Source organism: Pelodiscus sinensis, chromosome 5 (assembly GCF_049634645.1).
Source record: "Pelodiscus sinensis isolate JC-2024 chromosome 5, ASM4963464v1, whole genome shotgun sequence".
NCBI lineage: Eukaryota > Metazoa > Chordata > Testudines > Trionychidae > Pelodiscus > Pelodiscus sinensis.
The window spans coordinates 110,617,749-110,638,315 of record NC_134715.1 but is presented as its reverse complement, the minus strand read 5'-3'; the positions used below and the strand labels follow the sequence as shown (position 1 = coordinate 110,638,315).

The following is a 20,567-nucleotide window of genomic DNA, read 5'->3' as shown; positions in this document are numbered from 1 at the left end:
ATATGAATCAACAGTGTGATGGTGTTACAAAAAAAGAAAACATGATTCTGGGATGAATTAAAAGGAGTGTTGTGAGCACGATACGAGAAGTCATTCTTCCGCTCTACTCTGTGCTGATTAGGCCTCAGTTGGAGTTTTGTGTCCAGTTCTGGGCACCACATTTCAAGAAATATGTGGAGAAATTGGAGAAGGTCCAGAGAAGAGCAACAAAAATGATTAAAGGTCTAGAGAACATGACCTTGATTAAAGGTCTAGAGAACATGAGGAAGACTGAAAGAATTGGGCTTCTTTAGTTTGGAATGGAAAAGACTGAGAAGGGAACATGATAGCAGTTTTCAGGTATCTAAAGGGGTGTCACGAGGAGGGAGAAAAATTGTTCTCTGTGGCCTCTGAGGATCAGACAAGAAGCAATGCACTTAAACTGCAGCAAGGGAAGTTTAGATTGGACATCAGGAAAAACTTCCTGTCAGGGTGGTTAAAAACTGGAATAAGTTGCCTAGGGAGATTGTGGGATCTCCATCTTTGGAGATATTTAAGAGCAGGTTGGATAGACATCTATCAGGGATGGTCTAAAACAGGGGTGTCCAAACTTTTTTCAAAGAGGGCCAGATGTGAAGAAGTGAATATGCGTGAGGGCCGTCCCTGCACTCTCAGCCCCAAGGCGGAGGGCCCGCAGGGTCGGAGGCGGGCGGAGAGTGCAGGGCACGCCGGCCTCACGGCGGCCCGGGGGCAGGGCGAACCCGCAGCTGAGCGGGAGAGCGGGGCTGCGGACGTGCCCTACAGGGCAGGCTCTAGGACCGCGGAGGCCATGGGCGGCGGCGGCGGAGAGCTGGGCGCGCCAGTTCAAAAGAGCGCCGGGGAGCCAGGAGAGGGGGAGGAAGCGGGGGCCGTATTAAATCGGAACACGGGCCGCAATTGGCCCGCGGGCCGGACTTTGGACATGCCTGGTCTAAAAGGTACTGGGTCCTTTCGGAAGGACAAGGGACTGGACTCGATGACCTCTTGAGGTCTCTTTCAGTTCTAGTGTTCTGTGATCCCTAATGTGGGTAATGTAGCAGCAATGCAGTATAGTTCTTACAGTTGAATTGAAATATTTGGATCAGAGTTTCTGTTTTATAAAGCACTTATGCATATTTGGTATTTTCTTTTTGTAAAAATCTTTTTTTTAAATGAACCTGATTTCTAAAATGTATGCTTGATCCTTGCCCACAAACATTGTTCTATTTAGTGATTAAGTATATACTTCATGTAACTTTTTTTTTTAATAGTGCTTTTTTTTCTGTTCAAGGAGAGCTCTCACTTAAATTTATTTCCCTTAGCCTAGTTTTAAGCATTGCCTACATACCTCCGTGGTCACCAACCCGTCGATCGCGATCGACTGGTCGATTGCGAGGCCTCGACCAGTAGATCACAAAGCGTTCGGGCAACCCCGCCCCCCCATTTTCCTCCCACCCCCGAGAAGCCCCACTACCTACCTCTAGTGTAGTGCCGGCTTCCCGCGGGGTGGACGGAAGTCCTCTCTGAAGCCCGCGTCACTTCCGGGGGTTCCGGAAGTGTGCGGGCTGCTCCCCCTCCTACAGCTCTGTTGCGTGCTGGGGGAGGGGGCGTTGGCCCTAGAGGAGGAGTGCAGAGGCTTCCCTGTGCCACCGGCGCCGGAGGGGTGAGTTGGGCGCAGGGGTTTCCCTGCGCTGCGGGAGCGGGAATCAGCCCCGGGGTTTGGCCGCGCTGCGGGAGGGGAGGGAGTTGGCCGGGCCGCACCGCGAGAGAGGGGGTTTGACCCCGGGGCAGGCACCCGCGGGGGTTAGCCATGCTGCAGGATGGGGTTGGCCGCGCTGCGCTGCGGGAGGGGGGTTTGGCCCCGGGGCAGGTGCCCGCGGGTTTTGGCCGTGCTGCGGAAGGGGAGGGGCCGGGCTGCACCGCGGAAGGGGGGTTTGGCCCCACCGCGGGAGGGGTAGGGGTTGCCCCTGGTGCAGGCTAGCGTGGGGGTTAGCCCTGGGGCAGGCACGCTCGGGGTTTCCCTGCGCCGAGGGGGGCCCGGAGGAGGCATGTGCTGGCTTCCCACCAGGGGGGGGGAAGTGTGAGAGAATCCTGGGAGGAGACAGATGCAGGTGACTCTGCTGCCACTGGCACCCTGTCCCTGCTCCCCAGATCCTACTCCCCTGTCCCCACTTCCCAAACTCTGTCCCCACTTCCCTGTCCCCATTCCCGTCCCCACTGGCACCCTGTCCCCTGCTGCAGAGCCCTGTCCTCTGCCCTCCCAGCACCCTGTTCCCTCTCCCCTGCCCCCAGCCGCAGAACTCTGTCCTCACAAAATGTATAATTATAAATGCTTCATTTTAGATTTAAATTGCATGAATAAAAAACAGACCATTTATTTCATAACTATAAACACATTATTATAATTTTATATATTACATAATTTAAAAATAAAGTGTTTTATCAGAGTGTGTAAGTAAGGGCTGGGGATAGCAAGTGATGGACAGGAGGAGACTAGAGAGGGCGGGGCTTCAAGGAAGGGGCGGGGCGGTAGATCTTTGCCTGTTCTGAGATTTAAAAAGTGATCTTGGATGTAAAAAGGTTGGAGACCACTGACATACCTAATAAAAAGAGAATTTTATTTCAAAAAGGAATCTGGATGAATAGCTTAAATTTCTGTGTATCCTTTATAATTGTAGTGTCGAATTACATTATAGACTGTAGTTTAGTTTATAGTTCAGATGTACACACCTTACTGATATTTGTACTTCTAAGGAACAGAAAATAGAAACATGTCAAAAATCCATTTTAGAAAATTGTGGATTTAACATTTATATTTTACTTTCCTGTTTAGATTACTAATATTGGGAAACTGAAGGATTTTCTTCTACAACACAGAAAGGATTACATTAATGCTTACAGGTAAATGTATGCTGTTTTTCAATTGTCTCTGTTTTAAAACTTGATTTTCAAATTTGTAAAATGAGCTCATTAAAATTCTGTGAGTACACCGACATAGTTTAAGAAAAAGTACACAGTTTGCCGGCAGATTTTGTCCTGGATGGGATCATAGAATCATAGGACTGGAAGGGACCTCGAGAGGTCATCGAGTCCAGCCCCCCGCCCTCAAGGCAGGACCAAGCTCCGTCTACACCATCCCTGACAGATGTCTATCTAACCTGTTCTTAAATATCTCCAGAGAGGGAGATTCCACCTTGGCAATTTATTCCAATATTTGACTACCCTCACAGTTAGGAATTTTTTCCTAATGTCCAATCTAAACCTCCCCTGCTGCACTTTAAGCCCATTACTCCTTGTCCTGTCCTCAGAAATCAAGTTTCCAAACTAAACAAGCCCAGTTCATGAAGCCTGGCTTCATAGGTCATGTTCTCTAGACCTTTAATCATTCTTGTCGCTCTTCTCTGTACCCTTTCCAATTTCTCCACATCTTTCTTGAAATGTGGCGCCCAGAACTGGACACAGTACTTCAGCTGAGGCCTAACTAGTGCAGAGTAGAGCAGCAGAATGACTTCACGAGTTTTGCTGCAACACACCTGTTGATACAACCTAGAATCATATTTGCTTTTTTTGCAACAGCATCACACTGTTGACTCATATTCAACTTGTGGTCACTATGACCCCTAGATCTCTTTCTGCCATGCTCCTTCCTAGACAGTCTCTTCCCATCTTGTATGTATGGAACTGATTGTTCCTTCCTAAGTGGAGCACTTTGCATTTCTCTTTATTAAACTTCATCCTGTTTACCTCTGACCATTTCTCTAACTTGCTAAGGTCATTTTGAATTATGTCCCTATCCTCCAAAGAAGTTGCAACCCCACCCCGTTTGGTATCATCTGCAAACTTAATAAGCGTACTCTCTATCCCAATATCTACATCATTGATGAAGATATTGAACAGTACGGGTCCCAAAACAGACCCTTGCGGAACTCCACTTGTTATCCCTTTGCAGCAGGATTTAGCACCGTTAACAACAACTCTCTGACTACGGTTATCCAGCCAATTATGCACCCACCTTATCGTGGCCCTATCTAAGTTATATTTGCCTAGTTTATCAATAAGAATATCATGCGAGACCATATCAAATGCCTTACTAAAGTCTAGGTATATGACATTGTTATACCAATAAAAGCAAGCAGGATCTTATGAGGGGGATAAGGCAAAAAGCCACATTTATTGTAAAGATAATAATAAAAAAATAAAGAAAAGATAGAAGCAAACAACATTGTTTAACTACTTAACCCATATACATATAAACATTCATTCATCCATTCATTCAGGTTCTGTGTATTTGTTATAGTTAGCAGCCTGGAAGTTGCTTGTGACAGAATACTGGCCAGGTACTCTGTACACAAGTGATGGTAGTGGGGAGCGAAGTCCTGATCAGATGCGCATCTGAAGCTCCTGGTAGGCTGGCAGCAGAAACTTGGACTCTGACTCCATAGTTTTTTAGTCCAGTTCTTATAGGAATTTTTTCCTATGCCAGTCTGTGGAAATTGCTGCATCATGCTGATGTCTCCAGGGTGGCTGCCAAGTGCTCATCAGTGATCTCATGGGGTGGACCTCCAGTACTTGGTTTTCTCCACTTGACACCTTTTGGTTGCACTGGCACCTGACGCCTTCTTCAGCCCTTTGTTGCTGTATTCTCAGGCTGGCACCTCTCAGAACCATTCATTCATCGTCCAAGCACTCTCTCTCTCTCTCTCTCTTACATACATTCCCTAATTAATGTTTCCCATACAGTATTTTGTATAATAAAAGTTGTAGTTACAAAAGTTTCTGGGTGGTATTGCTTAAAACATTCTCTGAGTGCTGAGTAAAGTTTTAAAGAAAACGGGCGTCAATTATGTAACAATGCCCTTAGTCAATTACAGGGCTTGGCTCCCATAGCAGAGTTAGTGCCTTGACAATGCATTGTTACAATGTATCTCTGCAATGTCAATTTCAAGAAGCCCCTTGCACAAGCTTGAGCATGCCCTTGGGCACAGAGGGGGGGCTGTTTCTGGCTACATAGGATTATATTCTTAACAGTTCTAAGTTACATGACCTAATACATTATATTCTAAAGGGGCAATAATAATAATACATCTAAACATTTAACAATCTTAACAAATAATAATAATAATAAGAAGAAGAATTAATAATAAATCTAAACACTTTAAGTTGTGGGGAACAAATTATGGGGAGTCACTTCCATTTGGAGGAATCATTTTCAATACATTAATATGTTATCCCTACAACATCCACCGCTTCTCCCTTATCCACAAGGCTCGTTATCCTATCAAAGAAAGCTATCAGATTAGTTTGGCATGACTTGTTCTTCACAAACCCATGCTGGCTATTCCCTATCACTTTATTACCTTCCAAGTGTTTGCATATGATTTCCTTAATTACCTGCTCCATTATCTTCCCTGGGACAGACGTTAAACTGACGGGTCTGTAGTTTCCTGGGTTGTTCTTATTCCCCTTTTTATAGATGGGCACAATATTTGCCCTTTTCCAGTCTTCTGGAATCTCCCCTGTCTTCCATGATTTTTCAAAGATCATAGCTAAAGGCTCAGATACCTCCTCTATCAGCTCCTTGAGTATCCTGGGATGCATTTCATCAGGACCTGGTGACTTGCTGACATCTAACTTTCCTAAGTGATTTTTCCTAAGGGATATACAGGCAGTCCCCGGGTTACGTACAAGATAGGGACTGTAGGTTTGTTCTTAAGTTGAATCTGTATGTAAGTCGGAACTGGCGTCCAGATTCAGCCGCTGCTGAAACTGATCAGTTTCAACAGCGGCTGAATCTGGACGCCAGTTCTGACTTACATACAGATTCAACTTAAGAACCCCAGGCGTCCCCAAGTCAGCTGCTGCTGAAACTGATCAGCGGCTGATTCCAAGAAGCCCGGGGCAGGGGTTTCCTGTAGTCAGCCACTGGTCAGTTTCAGCAGCGGCTGACTTGGGGACGCCTGGGGCAGAGCAGCTGGGGTGCTGCTGGGTTGGTCCAGTAGCGCCGCCGCTCCTCGGCGCTACTGGACCAACCCAGCAGCACCCAAGCTGCTCTGCCCCAGGCGTCCTGATTCAGCTGCTGCTGAAACTGACCAGCAGTGGCTGAATCAGGATGCCTGGGGCAGAGCAGCTGGGGTGCTGCCGGGTTGGTCCAGTAGTGCCCAGAGCGGCGCTACATGACCAACCGGCAGCACCCCAGCTGCTGTACCACAGGCGTCCGGAGCAAAGCCGCGGAGCACGGAGGCAGCGGGACAGCCCAGACACGCCGTGGCTGTCCTGCTGCCCGCGTGCTCCGCGGCTTTGCTCTGCTTTGCCCCCCTCCCCCTGGTCAGCAGACCAGGGGGACGGGGGGCAAAGCAGAGCAAAGCCGCGGAGCACGCGGGCAGCGGACAGGCCTGTCCGCTGCCCGCGTGTTCCGCCGCTTTGCTTCCTCTCCCTGGTCTGCTGGAGACCAGGGAGAGGGAGGGCCCCGTTCGTAACTGCGGATCCGACATAAGTCGGATCCGCGTAACTCAGGGACTGCCTGTAAGCTAGACCTGTTGCCTGCTAGTAAGGCTAGGTCTACATAGCAGCTGAGAGGCATAATATACGGGCACTAGCTGCTCCAAACTAATGCACTCAAATCAGCAGTGTGATCATGATGATATTATAGAGTAGCTGCCAGAGTACAATACTGCTGCAATCCTAATTACTTTCTGAGTCGGCTTACTCAAGCTGCTGCTGTTGTCACAGCAATACTGCTATTTTTGTGCACTAATTCAAGCAGAGCTAGCAAGCTAATATTGTACCTTTACGAGCTGGGAATTACATCTCCTGGTGGTGCTGTAGACATAGCCTAAGTGGTCACTGGAAATCTTGAGCAGATAGATGATAAAAGTAATGGGATAAGGCTCATCAAACTCTGGGGAGTGAATTCCAGAACTGAGGGACCTCATTGAGAACACCATATTGGAAAACTACTCACTGTGAATTTATTTGCTTTCAGACATTAACGTTTTGAGGAGTCAGTCCAAGTGCTTGATCTTATAGGGAGAATATATTTGATGTTGTGACAGTAGAAGCATCCTCCCTTACGACGTTGTAGGAAACATGTGGCATTCTTGAATTTCTTTGCATGTTCAATTAGCAAATAGCAGGTGTCTTGTCTGTTTCAATCCTGTGTCCATTTACAAGATAGAAGCTGGTGGGAAAAGTTCAAGGGAGCTGTAGCATGCATACTTAGGCTATGTCTACACTGTGAGCTAGGGATGTAATGCTAATGCATGAATACTTTCTCACTCTAGAGCTAGCACAAATTCAAGTGGGTTTAGACTTGAAACAGTTAAATTGTGCCACTGCTGCCTGTGCTACCAGAGCTACACTTCTATATATATTCATTCCAGCTCTCATTGAGCAAGCACAAGTATGTCAGCATGAATTGAGAATCAGGCTACTTGCTTGTTACATAGAGGTAATCTTACATCTACCATCCCAACAAACAGCACTTTATTGTTAGGTCACAGTCTAAGCCTGGGGATTTTAATATTGTTGCCACCTGAATTTTGGAAATCTCATTCCAAATAATTTGTAGATAAACATTTTAAACCATAAAAATGTAATCTTTAGAGTCTTGTAATCTTTAGGCCTGTCAACCTTCGTGAAATGATACATATTTACACACTATGAACAACATTCCACTCCACGGAAAACAGGACAGAGAATGTAGAGTAAAGGTTTCCAATTTATCAACTCCACCACTGAAAGCAGATGTTCAAAAGGTCAATTTTAAAATACTTGATTAGTCATACTATTTAGTTTCCTTCCTCTCTTCCTCCCTCACTTTCCTTACTTACTTACTTACAAGGCTCATCACTCACTCATTGTGAAGACAATACATTTGAACCAATTACCTAAATTCTAACAGAAGCCTCAAAAGTAGGAATTACCCTACATATATAATCATTCTTCTTTGTCCTCCTTCCTGCCTCCCGTCCACATAAAAGTCTGAGAGAGAAAATGAATTTGCAGCATAACCTGAAAATCAGTACATTAAATCTTTGGCTAATTGACACGGAAGTACATTCAAGAATGGAATATCCCAGAAGGAAATTACCGTGCCTCTAACTTACTTGAATTTTAGCCAAGATGATCTTCTGTGCTTTGGTATCACATCAAGAGAAGGGTAGCCTCTGAAATTAGCAGAGCCCCACCAACATCTTAAATTTCATCTAATTGTGAATTGGAAGCCTATTCAAATGATAGAACATAGATATATTATGTGCTTCCTGCAACAAACACTCTTTTATAAAGGGGCCATCAAATTTTACACCAGGGAAATTTCTAAATTGTCATAGAGTATATCCCTGTGCAAAGGATCATGCAGGAATTCATTTTTTAGATGAAAAAAGCATATGTGGCAATGCTCATATCTGAAAAAGAAGCATATGGGTCAGCATAAATAATAAAAACTACTCCTGGCTTCTGCTGCTATGTAAATGTCCAGCACCAGCTAGAGAGAAAAAGAACGTGGGCAGATTTTCCTAGCAGAGGGCATTGATACCACTCTGTAGTTACTTGTGATTTTTTTCCCCCTGCCTATCTGCATAACTGGAGTTTTGAGTTGTAGCCAGCCCAATTCACTTCCTGATTCTGGCAGGACACTGAATAAGCTAATTAATTGCACCAGTCAAGCCTGATGAAATACAGACACAGAATAAAAATCAACTGAGTACTGAAGATCTTGAGTCCCAAATCATCTCTCTACTTTTCCCCCAAAGGTCTCTCAGATGCATGGAAGCAATGACAAGATAGAAACCCCTCCTCCCATTAGAGAATGTTCTAAGTAGATTAGTGATAAAAATGTAGCCGTATTAGTCTGCTGTAGCTGAAACAAAAAACAGGACTATGTTGTTGTTCGTCCATTGTGGTCGATGAAGACCTCAACACCACTAAGTGCTTTGAGACTGGATACAGTGTGTCCGAAGATGACTTATCAAGCCAATTCGGGCACCAAATGTCCTGGAACATGTCAGGCAGACATGTGTAGGCATTGCAATCGTTGTGCTGGTAGCTTTGGACTTGCGCAGCACGCACTTGTTTGTGCTTCAGAGATGCGCCTTGTTTCGAGAGCTTGGCATCCCTTGTGGATGAGACTGCGCCAGGCAGGGCGGTTGTGTGCCAGCGATTCCCTGGTGGTTGTATCAATTCCAAACGACTTCAGGGAGGCCTTGAGTGTGTCTTTGTAACGTTTCCTCTGTCCACCACGTGAGCGTTTACCAGTAGAGAGTTCCCCAAAAAGGAGCTGCTTAGGTATATGTTCGTCTGGCATACGAATGACATGACCTGCCCATCTAGTCTGTGCTCTCATCAGCAGAGTGTGGACTGATGGTAAACTTGCTCTAGAGAGAACCTCAGTGTCTGGTATTTTGTCTTGCTATCTGATGCGTAATATTCTGCGAAGACAAGTCATGTGGAAGTGATTAAGCTGTCTTGCGTGCCTCCAATACACAGTCCACGTTTCACAGGCATACAGGAGGGTGGTGAGTACCACGGCCCTGTAGACCTTCAGTTTTGTTGCTTGGCTGATTCCTCGACATTCCCATACAGTGGGGCGCAGTCTACCAAAAGCAGAACTTGCCTTCGCTATTCTGCATGTGACTTCTATGTCAATGTTAGCTGCATGGGAAAGAGTGCTGCCAAGGTAAGTGAACTGGTCCACTGCCTGTAGCATCTGCCCTGTGACTGTGATTGTGGATTCTGTGTACGGTGCATATGGGACAGGCTGATACACGACTTCGGTCTTTCTGCTGTTAATGGTGAGCCCAAAGTTGTCACAAGCTGTGCATAACTTGTCCACACTAACTTGCATCTCTGCTTCAGAGCCAGCATACAAGGCGCAATCATTGGCAAACAAGTGTCTCAGAACAGTCTCTTTCACTTTGGTGATAGCCTGAAGTCTCCTCAGGTTGAAAAGATTCCCATCCACTCTGTACTTAAGGCTGATTCCGGCAATGCTGTCCTGGAAGGCATCATTCAGCATTGCAGCAAACATGATGCTGAACAGTGTAGGTGCGAGTACACAGCCCTGTTTGACACCATTGGTGACTGGGAATGCCTTAGAAGATTCTCCACCGTCTAGCACTCTGGCCATCATGAAACTGGCGTACCATCTGAATGAATTTGGGGGGCAGCCAAACTTTGACATGATCCTCCACAGACCTTGTCGGCTGACAGTGTCGAAGGCTTTCATGAGGTCAACAAAGGTTATGTAAAGATCACAATTCTGCTCCTGACACTTCTCCTGAAGTTGGCGCGTGGCAAAGATCATATCAATAGTCCCGCGGCCCTTACGAAAGCCACATTGTGACTCCGGCAGGAGGCCACACTCCAGATCAGTGACCAGACGATTTAACATCACTCTTGCAAGGATTTTACCTGCGATGGAAAGCAGCGAAATTTCCTGATGATTGTCACATACCTGTCGACTGCCCTTCCTCTTATAGAGGTGTACAATGGATGCATCCTTGAGTTCCTGAGGAATGGATCCTTGCTCCCAAAAAGACTGGAACAACTCGGTGAGCTTCTCTGTGAATACGTGACCGCCGGCTTTATAGACCTCTGCAGGCATAGCGTCTGCCCCTGGAGCTTTGCCGCTGGTTAGCTGGTTAACAGCTTGTGAAACTTCAGCTACTACCAGTGGATCATCCATAGCGCCGTTGATGTCAACCTGAGGAATCCTCTTAATCGCCTCGTCGTTGATAAATGACGGTTGGTTGAAGACATCTTCAAAATGTTCAGCCCATCTCTGCAGGATCTGAGCCTTCTCTGTAATCAGAGTGGTACCTCAGATCTGGGTCTGGCCCACGAAAGCTCATCACCTAATAAACCATCTCGTTAGTCTTTAAAGTGCTACATAGTCCTGTTCTAAATAGGTGAGCAATCATCTAGTGCTACTCTTTGGCTTCTCTTGGTACCAGATGAACTGTTGCTGTGTCAGCAATGCCATATGATCTGTGGTATCAAAAGGTGTCCCATGGTGAATTGCCAAATGACTGAGTGCACTTTTTTACCGATACTGATAACACCTGTTCAGTGTGCCAAGAAAGGACACTATAGGCTTGAATTTCAGATGTACTGTGTATCCTCAACTCTGTTCAAGCCAACAAGAGCTGTGGGTGCTCAGTTCTTCAGAATGTAAATATTGACAGAGAGAGTAATTCTTTCTCCAAAATAACAAACAAAACCAGTATAAAGATAGCTGGTATAACAAACTCTTGGGTTTTTATTTGTAGTACTGGTTGGAATAGTTAATAAACAACACTAGATGGTGCTGTGAATTTAATTTAAAAAAAAAACAGTTTTATTTTGTGAAAGCCACAAAATGAATGGATATAGTAGTGGAATTTCAGTAACTGCAATGGGGGTGGGGGAAAAGTAGTCAATAATAGTTGAGTGTATATTGATGCTTAAATTATTTGAAAATTCTGGATGCACTAACTTTTCATATTGTATTTGCTTTACCTATCTTGAAAGGGATGTTAAAAAGTGAAATGATAAATGGAGTGAAAAGTAGCCTAATTTCACTTTGGATTTAAAAATACCGCTGTGTGCTTTTTGGATATTCCCTTTTGTAATCGCTTATAGCAGTATTCCCCAGTGTTTGAATCTGAAATAAATTAACTAGTATTTGATGGGTGCTATCAAACTGTTTTGAAGTATTGTTTAATATTAGTATATTAAGAGCATGTTAATATCTTGTTTGGTTGTCTCAAGGATTTGCTCATTAATAATTTGTTTTCTGGTTGGATATTAAATTTCTGACTGTTCAAAGAACATGTTCCATTAGATGTAGTTACTTGTGGCGTAGCGCATATTTTAATGGAAGTAAGAAAAATTAACAGTCAGACTTTCCTAAACCAGAGTTTATTTGAATTTTAAACACATTAATTGATAGTTACAAAGGATGTTTATACCTATGCTCAATACAAATAATATCAAAAGGTTAAATATCAATTCCTGTCAAATGTTAAAAACCATTGTTAAATTGTCACCTTTTGTAGATTCCTTCATGTACACTGGAATTCAGTTAATTTGCAGTTATAATAATATCACTAGTGAGCAACTCCTTAAAAAAAAAAATCTTTCCCTAATTTCATACAGACTTTAGGCCCAAATCTCCTCTCGTATCAATCTTAAACTGTATGACTCAATTGATTACAGTGGTACTATGACATAAGGGAGAAGAGGAATCTGCCCTTTCATGTTTCAGCCTTGTAGAAATTGGTACATAGCTCTTCCTTTGGGCCTTATACAACCTCTCAACTGCTTTCATGGTTGCAGAGCTGCTGGGAATTCTTAATCATAACTTCATGGTTGTAGATGAAGTTCTTAGAGCAAATTCCCCTAACACCTTCTAGGAATGAGCTTGGAGACCCTCCAGTTTGCATGAGGTATACAATGCCATCAGGCAGATGAAAAACATCAAGGCAGGAGGTCCAGATGGGATCCCTGCTGAAATCTTTAAAGACGGTGGACCAGAGCTAATTTGGCAGCTTTGCCTGCTTTTCTTTAAGATCTGGGGAAAGGAGGAGATACCTAGTGAAATGAGGGATGCCTTGATTGTTACCCTCTTTAAAAAAGGGTATAAAGCGGACTGTGGAAACTAGTGTGGTATTGCTCTCCTTGCTGTTTCAGGCAATGTTCTGGTACAGGTCCTTGCAACCCATCTTCTCCCCTGCCAGAAGAAGTTTTACCAGAGTCACGGAGTGACTTCCGTCCATGTCACGGAACTGTGGATATGATCTTCATTGCCTGGCAGCTACAAGAAAAGTGTTGGGAGCAAAACTGACCACTATACATGGCTTTTATTGATCTAACTAAAGCCTTTGATGTGCCCTTTGGACTATACTTTGGAAGGTTGGATGTCCAGATAAGACCATCAGTGTTGTAAAGTTGCTTCATGACCACATGAAAGCAACTGTTCTGAGCAGCACTGGCTCCCAGAGAGAACCTTTCAATGGACAAGCAGGAGTCAAACAGGGCTGTATCCTCGCTCCAATCATGTTCATGGTCTTTATTACCATTTTTTTTTTCATAATTGCTGGGAAGCTCCCAACTGGCATTGAAATTATCGACGGCAGGTGGGCAATAATTTTTGGTGGGGATTTTGGAAAGTGGTCAAGAGCTGCACTTTTCTGTGGATGGGGAGCAGGGTCTAGGATGGAGGTTGGGCGCAGAAGGGTGCATAGGGTAAGGTATTGGGGTGCAGGAGATGATGTGAGGTCTGAGAGGGTGTTTGGGCAAAAGAGGGGGTTGTGACCTGGATCAGGGGATAGGGATGTAGGGTCAGGGAGGGGGCATGGGTACAAGAGAGGATTCTGGCCTGGGAGAGGGGCACTAGGAGGAGGTGCAAAGTCTGGGAGGGAATTGTGACCTGGGTGAAGGGGAAAAGGGGGTGCAGACTACAGAAGGTATGGGTGGTGATTGGGTGCAGGGTCTGGGAGAGTGTTTGAGTGCAGGAGAGGATTCTGCCCTGGGGAAGGGGCATAGGAAGGAGTACAGGATCTGGGAGGGAGTTGTGACCTGGGGCAGGGGGTGCAGAGAGTTTGGATGGTGACCTGGAGGAAGGAATTGGGGTTCAGGAGGGGCTGGGGTGCCAGAGGCAGGGTCTGACTGGGAGGCGCTTACCTATGCCTGCAGCACCCGAAAGGCAGGCTGGGTTGCGGGCCAGATCCAGTGGCTTGGGGGGCCACATTTTGCCCAGCCCTGATCTCCAGAATGGATCTACAGTATGCCAATGATAATGCAGTTTTTGCCAATTCTGAGAGAGTTTTTCAAACTGTGTTGAACTTGATGCTTATGCATGTCTTGGTCTTTTTGATGGTGAGGTTGAGACCAAAGTGCTCCATCAGCCCTCTCCAAATGAGGTACCATATTCCCCATCTATTGAAATCAATGCAGAGGCACTGGAGAAGGTCAGTCATTTTCTCTGCCTTAGAAGTTATCTTTCATTCAAGGCAGATATTGATGTAGAAATCCAACATTATCTGAGCTGTGCCAGTTCATCCTTTGCTCATTTAGGGCACTGGGTTTTTGAAGATCACAACATACAAACAGACACCAAGCATCCTGTCTATCAAGCCGTCATTCTCCCAACACTATTGTATGCGTCTGAAGCCTGGGCAACCTACATACCTCATTTGGAAGTCCTTGAGAGGCATCATTACCAGTGCTGCCTCTGCAAGACCTTGAAGATCAAACGGGAAGACAGGCACACTGGTGTCGAGGCAATGATCATCCATCAGCAGCTTCGCTGGACTGGTCATGTTGTTCGGATGCCAGACCATCATCGCCTCCCAAAACAGATCCTGTTTTCTCAGATGAAAGAAGGATACTGTAACATGGGAGGACAACGGAAGCATTATAAGGACTTTCTAAAAGATAACTTACAGAAGTTTGACATTGACACTTGGGAGACACTCACCCAGGATTGCTCAAAATGGAGAGAAGTCCTACATAATGGCCCCTTGCATTTTGAATTTTCCCGCTGAGGAGGTTGAAGCAGAGTGGGAAGGAAGAGTGGCTTCTGATCAATAGCTTCCTGCTGTACCTAGAAACATTTGTACTCATAGTAATAGAATTTGTGGTTTGAGGATTGGCCGCCTCAGCCACCTGAGGGTCCACCACTTCCGTGGATTATCATACTTGGCAATGAGTGATTGCCCATCATCATATAGGTGTCTATTATCCTCCATCCCCTTGCAGTTTATCAATTTGCAATCTGCACACCCTCGTCAGGGGACTTTTGGACTCTGAATATGCTGCATGAGCTGCAGGTGGCCTGTGGGCCATAGGTTGCTCACCACCGATTCAGGATTTGTTTGAGGGTTCAAGCCTTTGACAAAACATGCTTGCTGCTTCATAGCCTTAAGGACTTAAGAGCCCTGGGCCTTCATACTCTAAGCATTGCAGGCATTTTAAGCCACAGTCCCTCCCCCAAGTCTATCACTTGCAGAACAGGCATGGCTACTGTAATCCAAATAATAGAAGGAGGCCTCCTTCCCTGTGGCTCAAGACTCTGGGCAGGTTAAAATAGTCCTCAGGTTAAAAGCAGACCTTTTGAAGATGCTCAAGAGGACAAGTATCAGTCAAAACTCTGGCTCAATAACATGTCTACTTATTCATGCTGATTCTCCTATTTCTACCCTTTGTGGGCCTGAACTACACCAGACTGCATGCCATGCATGGTAGAACTGGGACTTTCTCTCCAATTTATCTCCCTTCTTCCCTTCCACCTCTTTCCCTGTCCCTCTTCAGGGTCCCCTCTCACAAGTGCCATCTTATGCAGGAGGTGCACATGCTCCTAAGTGGGTGAGGTTCCCCAGGAGCTGAAAGGAAAGGGTTTTTATTCATGGTATTTGCTAATACCGAAAGCCAAAGATGGCCTCATGCCCATCCTGGACCTGGGAGACCACAAGAAATTAGTGAAGATACTAAAGTTCCACTTGGTCTCTTTGACTTCCATTATCCCTTCTGTGCATCAGGGTAGATTGTGGTATGCTGCCCTTGTCTTGAAGAATGCTTATTTTCATATTTCAGTAACACCGTCTCATAAAGTATCTCAGGTACATGGAGAACCACAGTCATTCAGTGGCCTGGGCCTTCTATGGAATGTGTAGAAATCAACCCTGACCACCATTTACAAATAGCATTGGACAGCATTGTCCAATAAGGGCAGCATTGGACTCAATACAGCCAAGAACATTTCTCCCAGAGTCTCATTTTCATATCTTTTGCACCATCAAAGTCTCTGGCAATTACCTAGCACCAAAGCCAGAGGACAGTCAACGGAGAATAAGGGTGTAGAAGCAGGGGGCCCTGGCTCCAGCGCCAGCCCTTTCCCCTTCTCCTTCTTCTTCAGAAGAAAACAAGTTTATTTAACCACAAAGAGAGAAGTATTAAGTGAATACAACTATAAGGCATTAAAGTCAGAAATGGTTACAAGAGAAATAGAGATAATGATTTCTAGTGCTAAAACTTAACAAATTAGACTTGTTTCAAGATAATCTCCTTATCGTATACAGGCAGTCCCCGGGTTACGTACAAGATAGGGACTGTAGGTTTGTTCTTAAGTAGAATTTGTATGTAAGTCGGAACTGGCGTCCAGATTCAGCCGCTGCTGAAACTAACCAGCGGCTGACTACAGGAAGCCCGAGGCAGAGTTGCTCTGCCTTGGGCTTCCTGGAATCAGCCGCTGATCAGTTTCAACAGCGGCTGAATTTGGACACCTGGGACAGAGCAGCTGGGGCGCTGCCGGGTAGGTCCCCGCACCTCAGTGCTGCGGGGACCAACCCGGCAGCACTCCAGCTGCTCTACCTCAGGTGTCCCCAAGTCAGCCGCTGCTGAAACTGACCAGTGGCTGATTCCAGGAAGCCCGGGGCAGAGCAACTCTGCCTCGGGCTTCCTGTAGTCAGCCGCTGGTCAGTTTCAGCAGCGGCTGACTTGGGGACACCTGGGGCAGAGCAGCTGGAGTACTGCCGGGTTGGTCCAGTAGCGCCGAGGAGCGGCGCTGCGGGACCAACCCGGCAGCGCCCCAGCTGCTCTACCCCAGGCGTCGGCGGCGAGATAAGCCTGGTCGGCTGGGGGAGGGGGCGCACTAGCTGCACCCCACCCCCCAGCAGACCAGGGAGACGCGCGTGGCGGGACCACCGAGACGCGCCGCGGTCCCACCCGCAACCTCCGCGGCTTTGCTCCGCGTCTCCTTGGTCTGCTGGGGGGGGCGGGCTCCCCCCAGCACACCAGGGAGATGGGGAGCAAAGCCGCGGAGGACACGGGCAGCGGGACAGCCGCGGCATGTCTGGGCTGTCCCTCTGCCCGCGTGCTCTGCGGCTTTGCTCCGCGTCTCCCTGGTCTGCTGGGGGGGGGGCTCCCCCCCCCGCTCCCCCCCCCCCCCAGCAGACTAGGGAGATGCGGAGCAGCTTTTCTCGCCCTGGAGGACGCAGGCGGCGGGACCGCGGCGCATCTGGGCGTCCTGCCGCTCGCGTTCTCCAGAGCGAGAAAGCCCCGTTCGTAACATAAGTCGGATCTGCGTAATTCGGGGACTGCCTGTACTCCTAACCACAGAGTTGCTCAAATTTCAGGTCAGGTTCTCTCAAAAAGTCAAATGGCTGCTTCCTTTTGTTGTCTTAGGTTAAAGAGAGATACTGTGTGTTGGTTTTGCCCCTCACTTTATAGTCCAGTCTGCCCTTGAAATGCACTTCCCTGAGGGTTACTGTGGCGGAGTCCCCATTTAGGCCCTGGGTCTGGGATACCTTTTGGTCCACAAATCAGCCAGAGATGCTTCTGGTGCAGTCACCAATGCTTTTATTGTTAGATCTCACCACCTTCTATGAACAAAGCTTACAATCTATTCAGCTAGATCCTCTGTCTATACTATACTCAGCCATACCCTGGCTCCTTGCCCCCTTCTGGCTTCCTTCCTCTGCCTTATCTAGCTCTCTCCCAGTGAGGCCCACAGCTGGTTCTAATAGCCCTTCAGGCCTGGGCTTGCTCAGCTGTTTCCCCTAAGCCTCTTCAGTCAGGCTACAGTGGCAGAGCTCTGGCTTAGCCAGCAGTCTGTCACAGTTACCCTTAATTAAAGTTAATTCTTGCAGTGAGTACAGAGACAAGAAGTCTTGTGGTGTAAGAGATTCCATGCTGTTGTTTGTTAAAATATAGATGTTTGTTCCTGCCCCCCTTCCTTGCCAAAGAATAGCCACTTGACAGGTGATTGCCCATCAGCTTTGACAACATCTGCCTAGAGGTGTCATCTTGTCCTTTGTCTTTGAGAAACTAATTTACCTAGTTTTCAAACTTGCCTGGTAAACACCTTAAGTCATAATTTCAGCTTATGTTCATAGCTTTACCTATAATGATACTACACACATTTCACCATGATATTACTGACCACAGAGTTGTTAGTTTTCAAATTCTACCTCACAGGTCATATTTTGTACTGGTTATTGCAATAGTGGTGAGTACAGGGGTGTTTTCTGTCACTCGTACCTTTCTAAAAGTGGTGTTTTTCAAGATGTGTTGCACATGTCCATTCCATAACCCATTCTTCTTGCCCTCTCTATTGGAGTCTATCCAGTAAGAAGGAACGGAGGTGAATTGGACAGCTCCATCCTGTCATAAATGCATTCAGTAGCATATGATGGCTAAGTGTTCTTGAGCTGCTCCAATAGGTACTGCAGAAGGGAAAAAATTCTTTGACAGCTATGCATGAGTCATGCACACACCTCAAGTAGAATTGACATGTGTGACACGTCTTGAAGAACAGTCACAAAAAGGGATATTCCACCAATATGCTGAGTATTGTACTTTTAGAATGGTCTATTGCACTTTCTTGGTCTATATGAAAATCAGGCTGTTTAACAAAACCAAAAACACACATATGAAGAGAAATGGGAAAAGGAATGTCAAAAACATATGCTTGTAAATGATACATGATTAAAAAAAGAATTTCTTTTTTTTCCCCCCCCAGCCATCTTATGTCTGAATATATTAGGATGACTGACACAGAACGTGATCAGATTGATCAAGATGCACAGATATTTATGAGGACGTGTGCTGATGCCATTCAACAGTTGAGAACGGAAGGTAAAATTAGTAAAATGGTAAATGGATTGTGTTAATTATTGAGGCATTAACGATAAATGCTGATGTGACCCTGAAGGTTGAACAGTAGTCTGAACGATCTTTAAAAAGAAAGCTACATAGGGTTTAATTTTCCATTTGCTTAACTCCATTGACTTCAGGAGGAATTACTCTTCAAATACATTTGTATGAGTAACAGGAGAGTGCAACACATAGAATTTAACCTAGTCATCCAAATCCATTAATTAACATCTGATAAAAAGAAAAAAAATCTTGTCTTTCTAAACATTTACCATGTAAGTAATTTTTTTAATAAAAAAGTGGCATACAGGCCTGACCCAAAATCCATTAAAGTCAATGGAAGACTTTCCCAGTAAACTGTACTAATAAAAATCCATAACTTAAGAGACTAACACATACACGATACAAAAAAAAACCCTAAATTGCATAGTTACTAAATCTTCATTACTTTTCCCACCATTTCTAAGCATATCCGTTTAAAATCAGACTTAGTTTTTGTGTTAAAGGGTGAAATAAAAACCTAAATATTTAAGAGTCAAAATGATGTTTGACATTGGGAAAGACACAAATACCAGGACAGTCTCTATCCCAGAGAGTTTATAGTATAGAATAGCAGTTCTCAACCTTTAGCAACCAAAGACCCCTATTTTGATTTAAATTTTTTTGTGGACCCCAAACCAGCTTCTAATTTTTCCCCTCCCTGAGTCTTAGGTCCTGCCCCCTTTCCAGGGGCAGATGAGAGTTTTGCAGGGCCCAGGGCAGCACAATTTCGCAGGGCCCCCTTTTGGAGAAAAAATAGAAAAAAGGCGTCAAATGCGCAAATTGAAGGCTATTTTCATATTAAATGTGAATTGGGTAAATTTGATAGAAACTTAATTTAGTTGGATAATTTTTATTTTAATTATATTGTAATTCATTCTTAAACAAAATTCTGCATTATAATTAAAAATTTTCATTTGTATTTAAGTCTATTATAGCTGTCTAACTCGTTTGGCAGCACATTCTTCATTTATGTCATTAAAGTCCATTTCTTTACACACGTCGTTTTCAATCAATATAATCAAAAGACCTACAAAATGCTCCTGGCTCATAGTAGATCTTAAGTAATTTGTTATTAATTTCAATTTAGAGAAACTTCTATCTGCCGAAGCTACTGTCACTGGACTAGTTAGAAGTATCCTAAGAGCGATATAAATATTAGGATATATGTCTTCCATATTGTTCGAACAAATTATTTTCAAACAGTCATGAACTGTAATACAACTCTCTCCCCTTTCTTCTCCTGACCTGCCCCCCTCCCCTCAGCACAAGCCCCTTCCTCCCCCACCTTCTGCCTTCCAGTTTGTAGAGCTGGAGTCTGTGGAGCCGCTCCAGCTGCTGGCCCAGGGCCAGGCGGAAGGTCTCTAAGAGACACATGAGACCGTAGTAACCACAGAGCTCGAAGCCCCAATGCTCTGGGCGGGACCCACACACAGAGGCACTAGAAGCCACATTTATCCTCCAGGCTCAACATCCCACCTGCCTGGGAAATGTAGCTCCCCAGAGCAAGCCGTACAGGGTCAAATTGGTGATTCCTGTGTGTCAGGGGCCATTGATCCCTAAGAAACACGCAGATCTGGGCTGCCCTTAGGTGAGAAAGCCATGTTAATCCCAAGTCTCTGCTATGTCTGGGAGATGTGGGTGACCTATAGAAAACACCAGCATTTTTGGGGGAAAATCCACAACAAAACTTGGGGGGGATCTATCACTTCAGTAATGCCAACTCCTTTAGAATTGAGGCTCTGATTATCCAGCACCAGCTGAGGTAGAGCAGGCACTGTGTGCATATGTCTGATATATTTTTACCAAAATTCCTGCCTGCCCAAAAGTTTCTCAACCTTTTTTTATAAGCTTCAGAGGGGGGTAGCCGAGTTAGTCTGGAACAGGAAAAACTTTAA

The 20,567-nt window shown here is 45.4% G+C and overlaps 1 protein-coding gene across 4 annotated transcripts in view; it reads left to right on the top strand.

Annotated features, from left to right (window-relative positions):
* Positions 1–20,567, top strand: part of STX18 (syntaxin 18) — a 122,265-nt gene that overhangs the window by 60,600 nt on the left and 41,098 nt on the right. For all 4 annotated transcript variants that reach the window (XM_075930747.1, XM_075930746.1, XM_006128191.4 and 1 more), the window contains exons 2-3: positions 2,831–2,898; positions 18,497–18,612. In XM_075930747.1, coding sequence (XP_075786862.1) covers positions 2,831–2,898; positions 18,497–18,612 — 184 coding nt within the window. The remainder of the gene's footprint in view (positions 1–2,830; positions 2,899–18,496; positions 18,613–20,567) is intronic.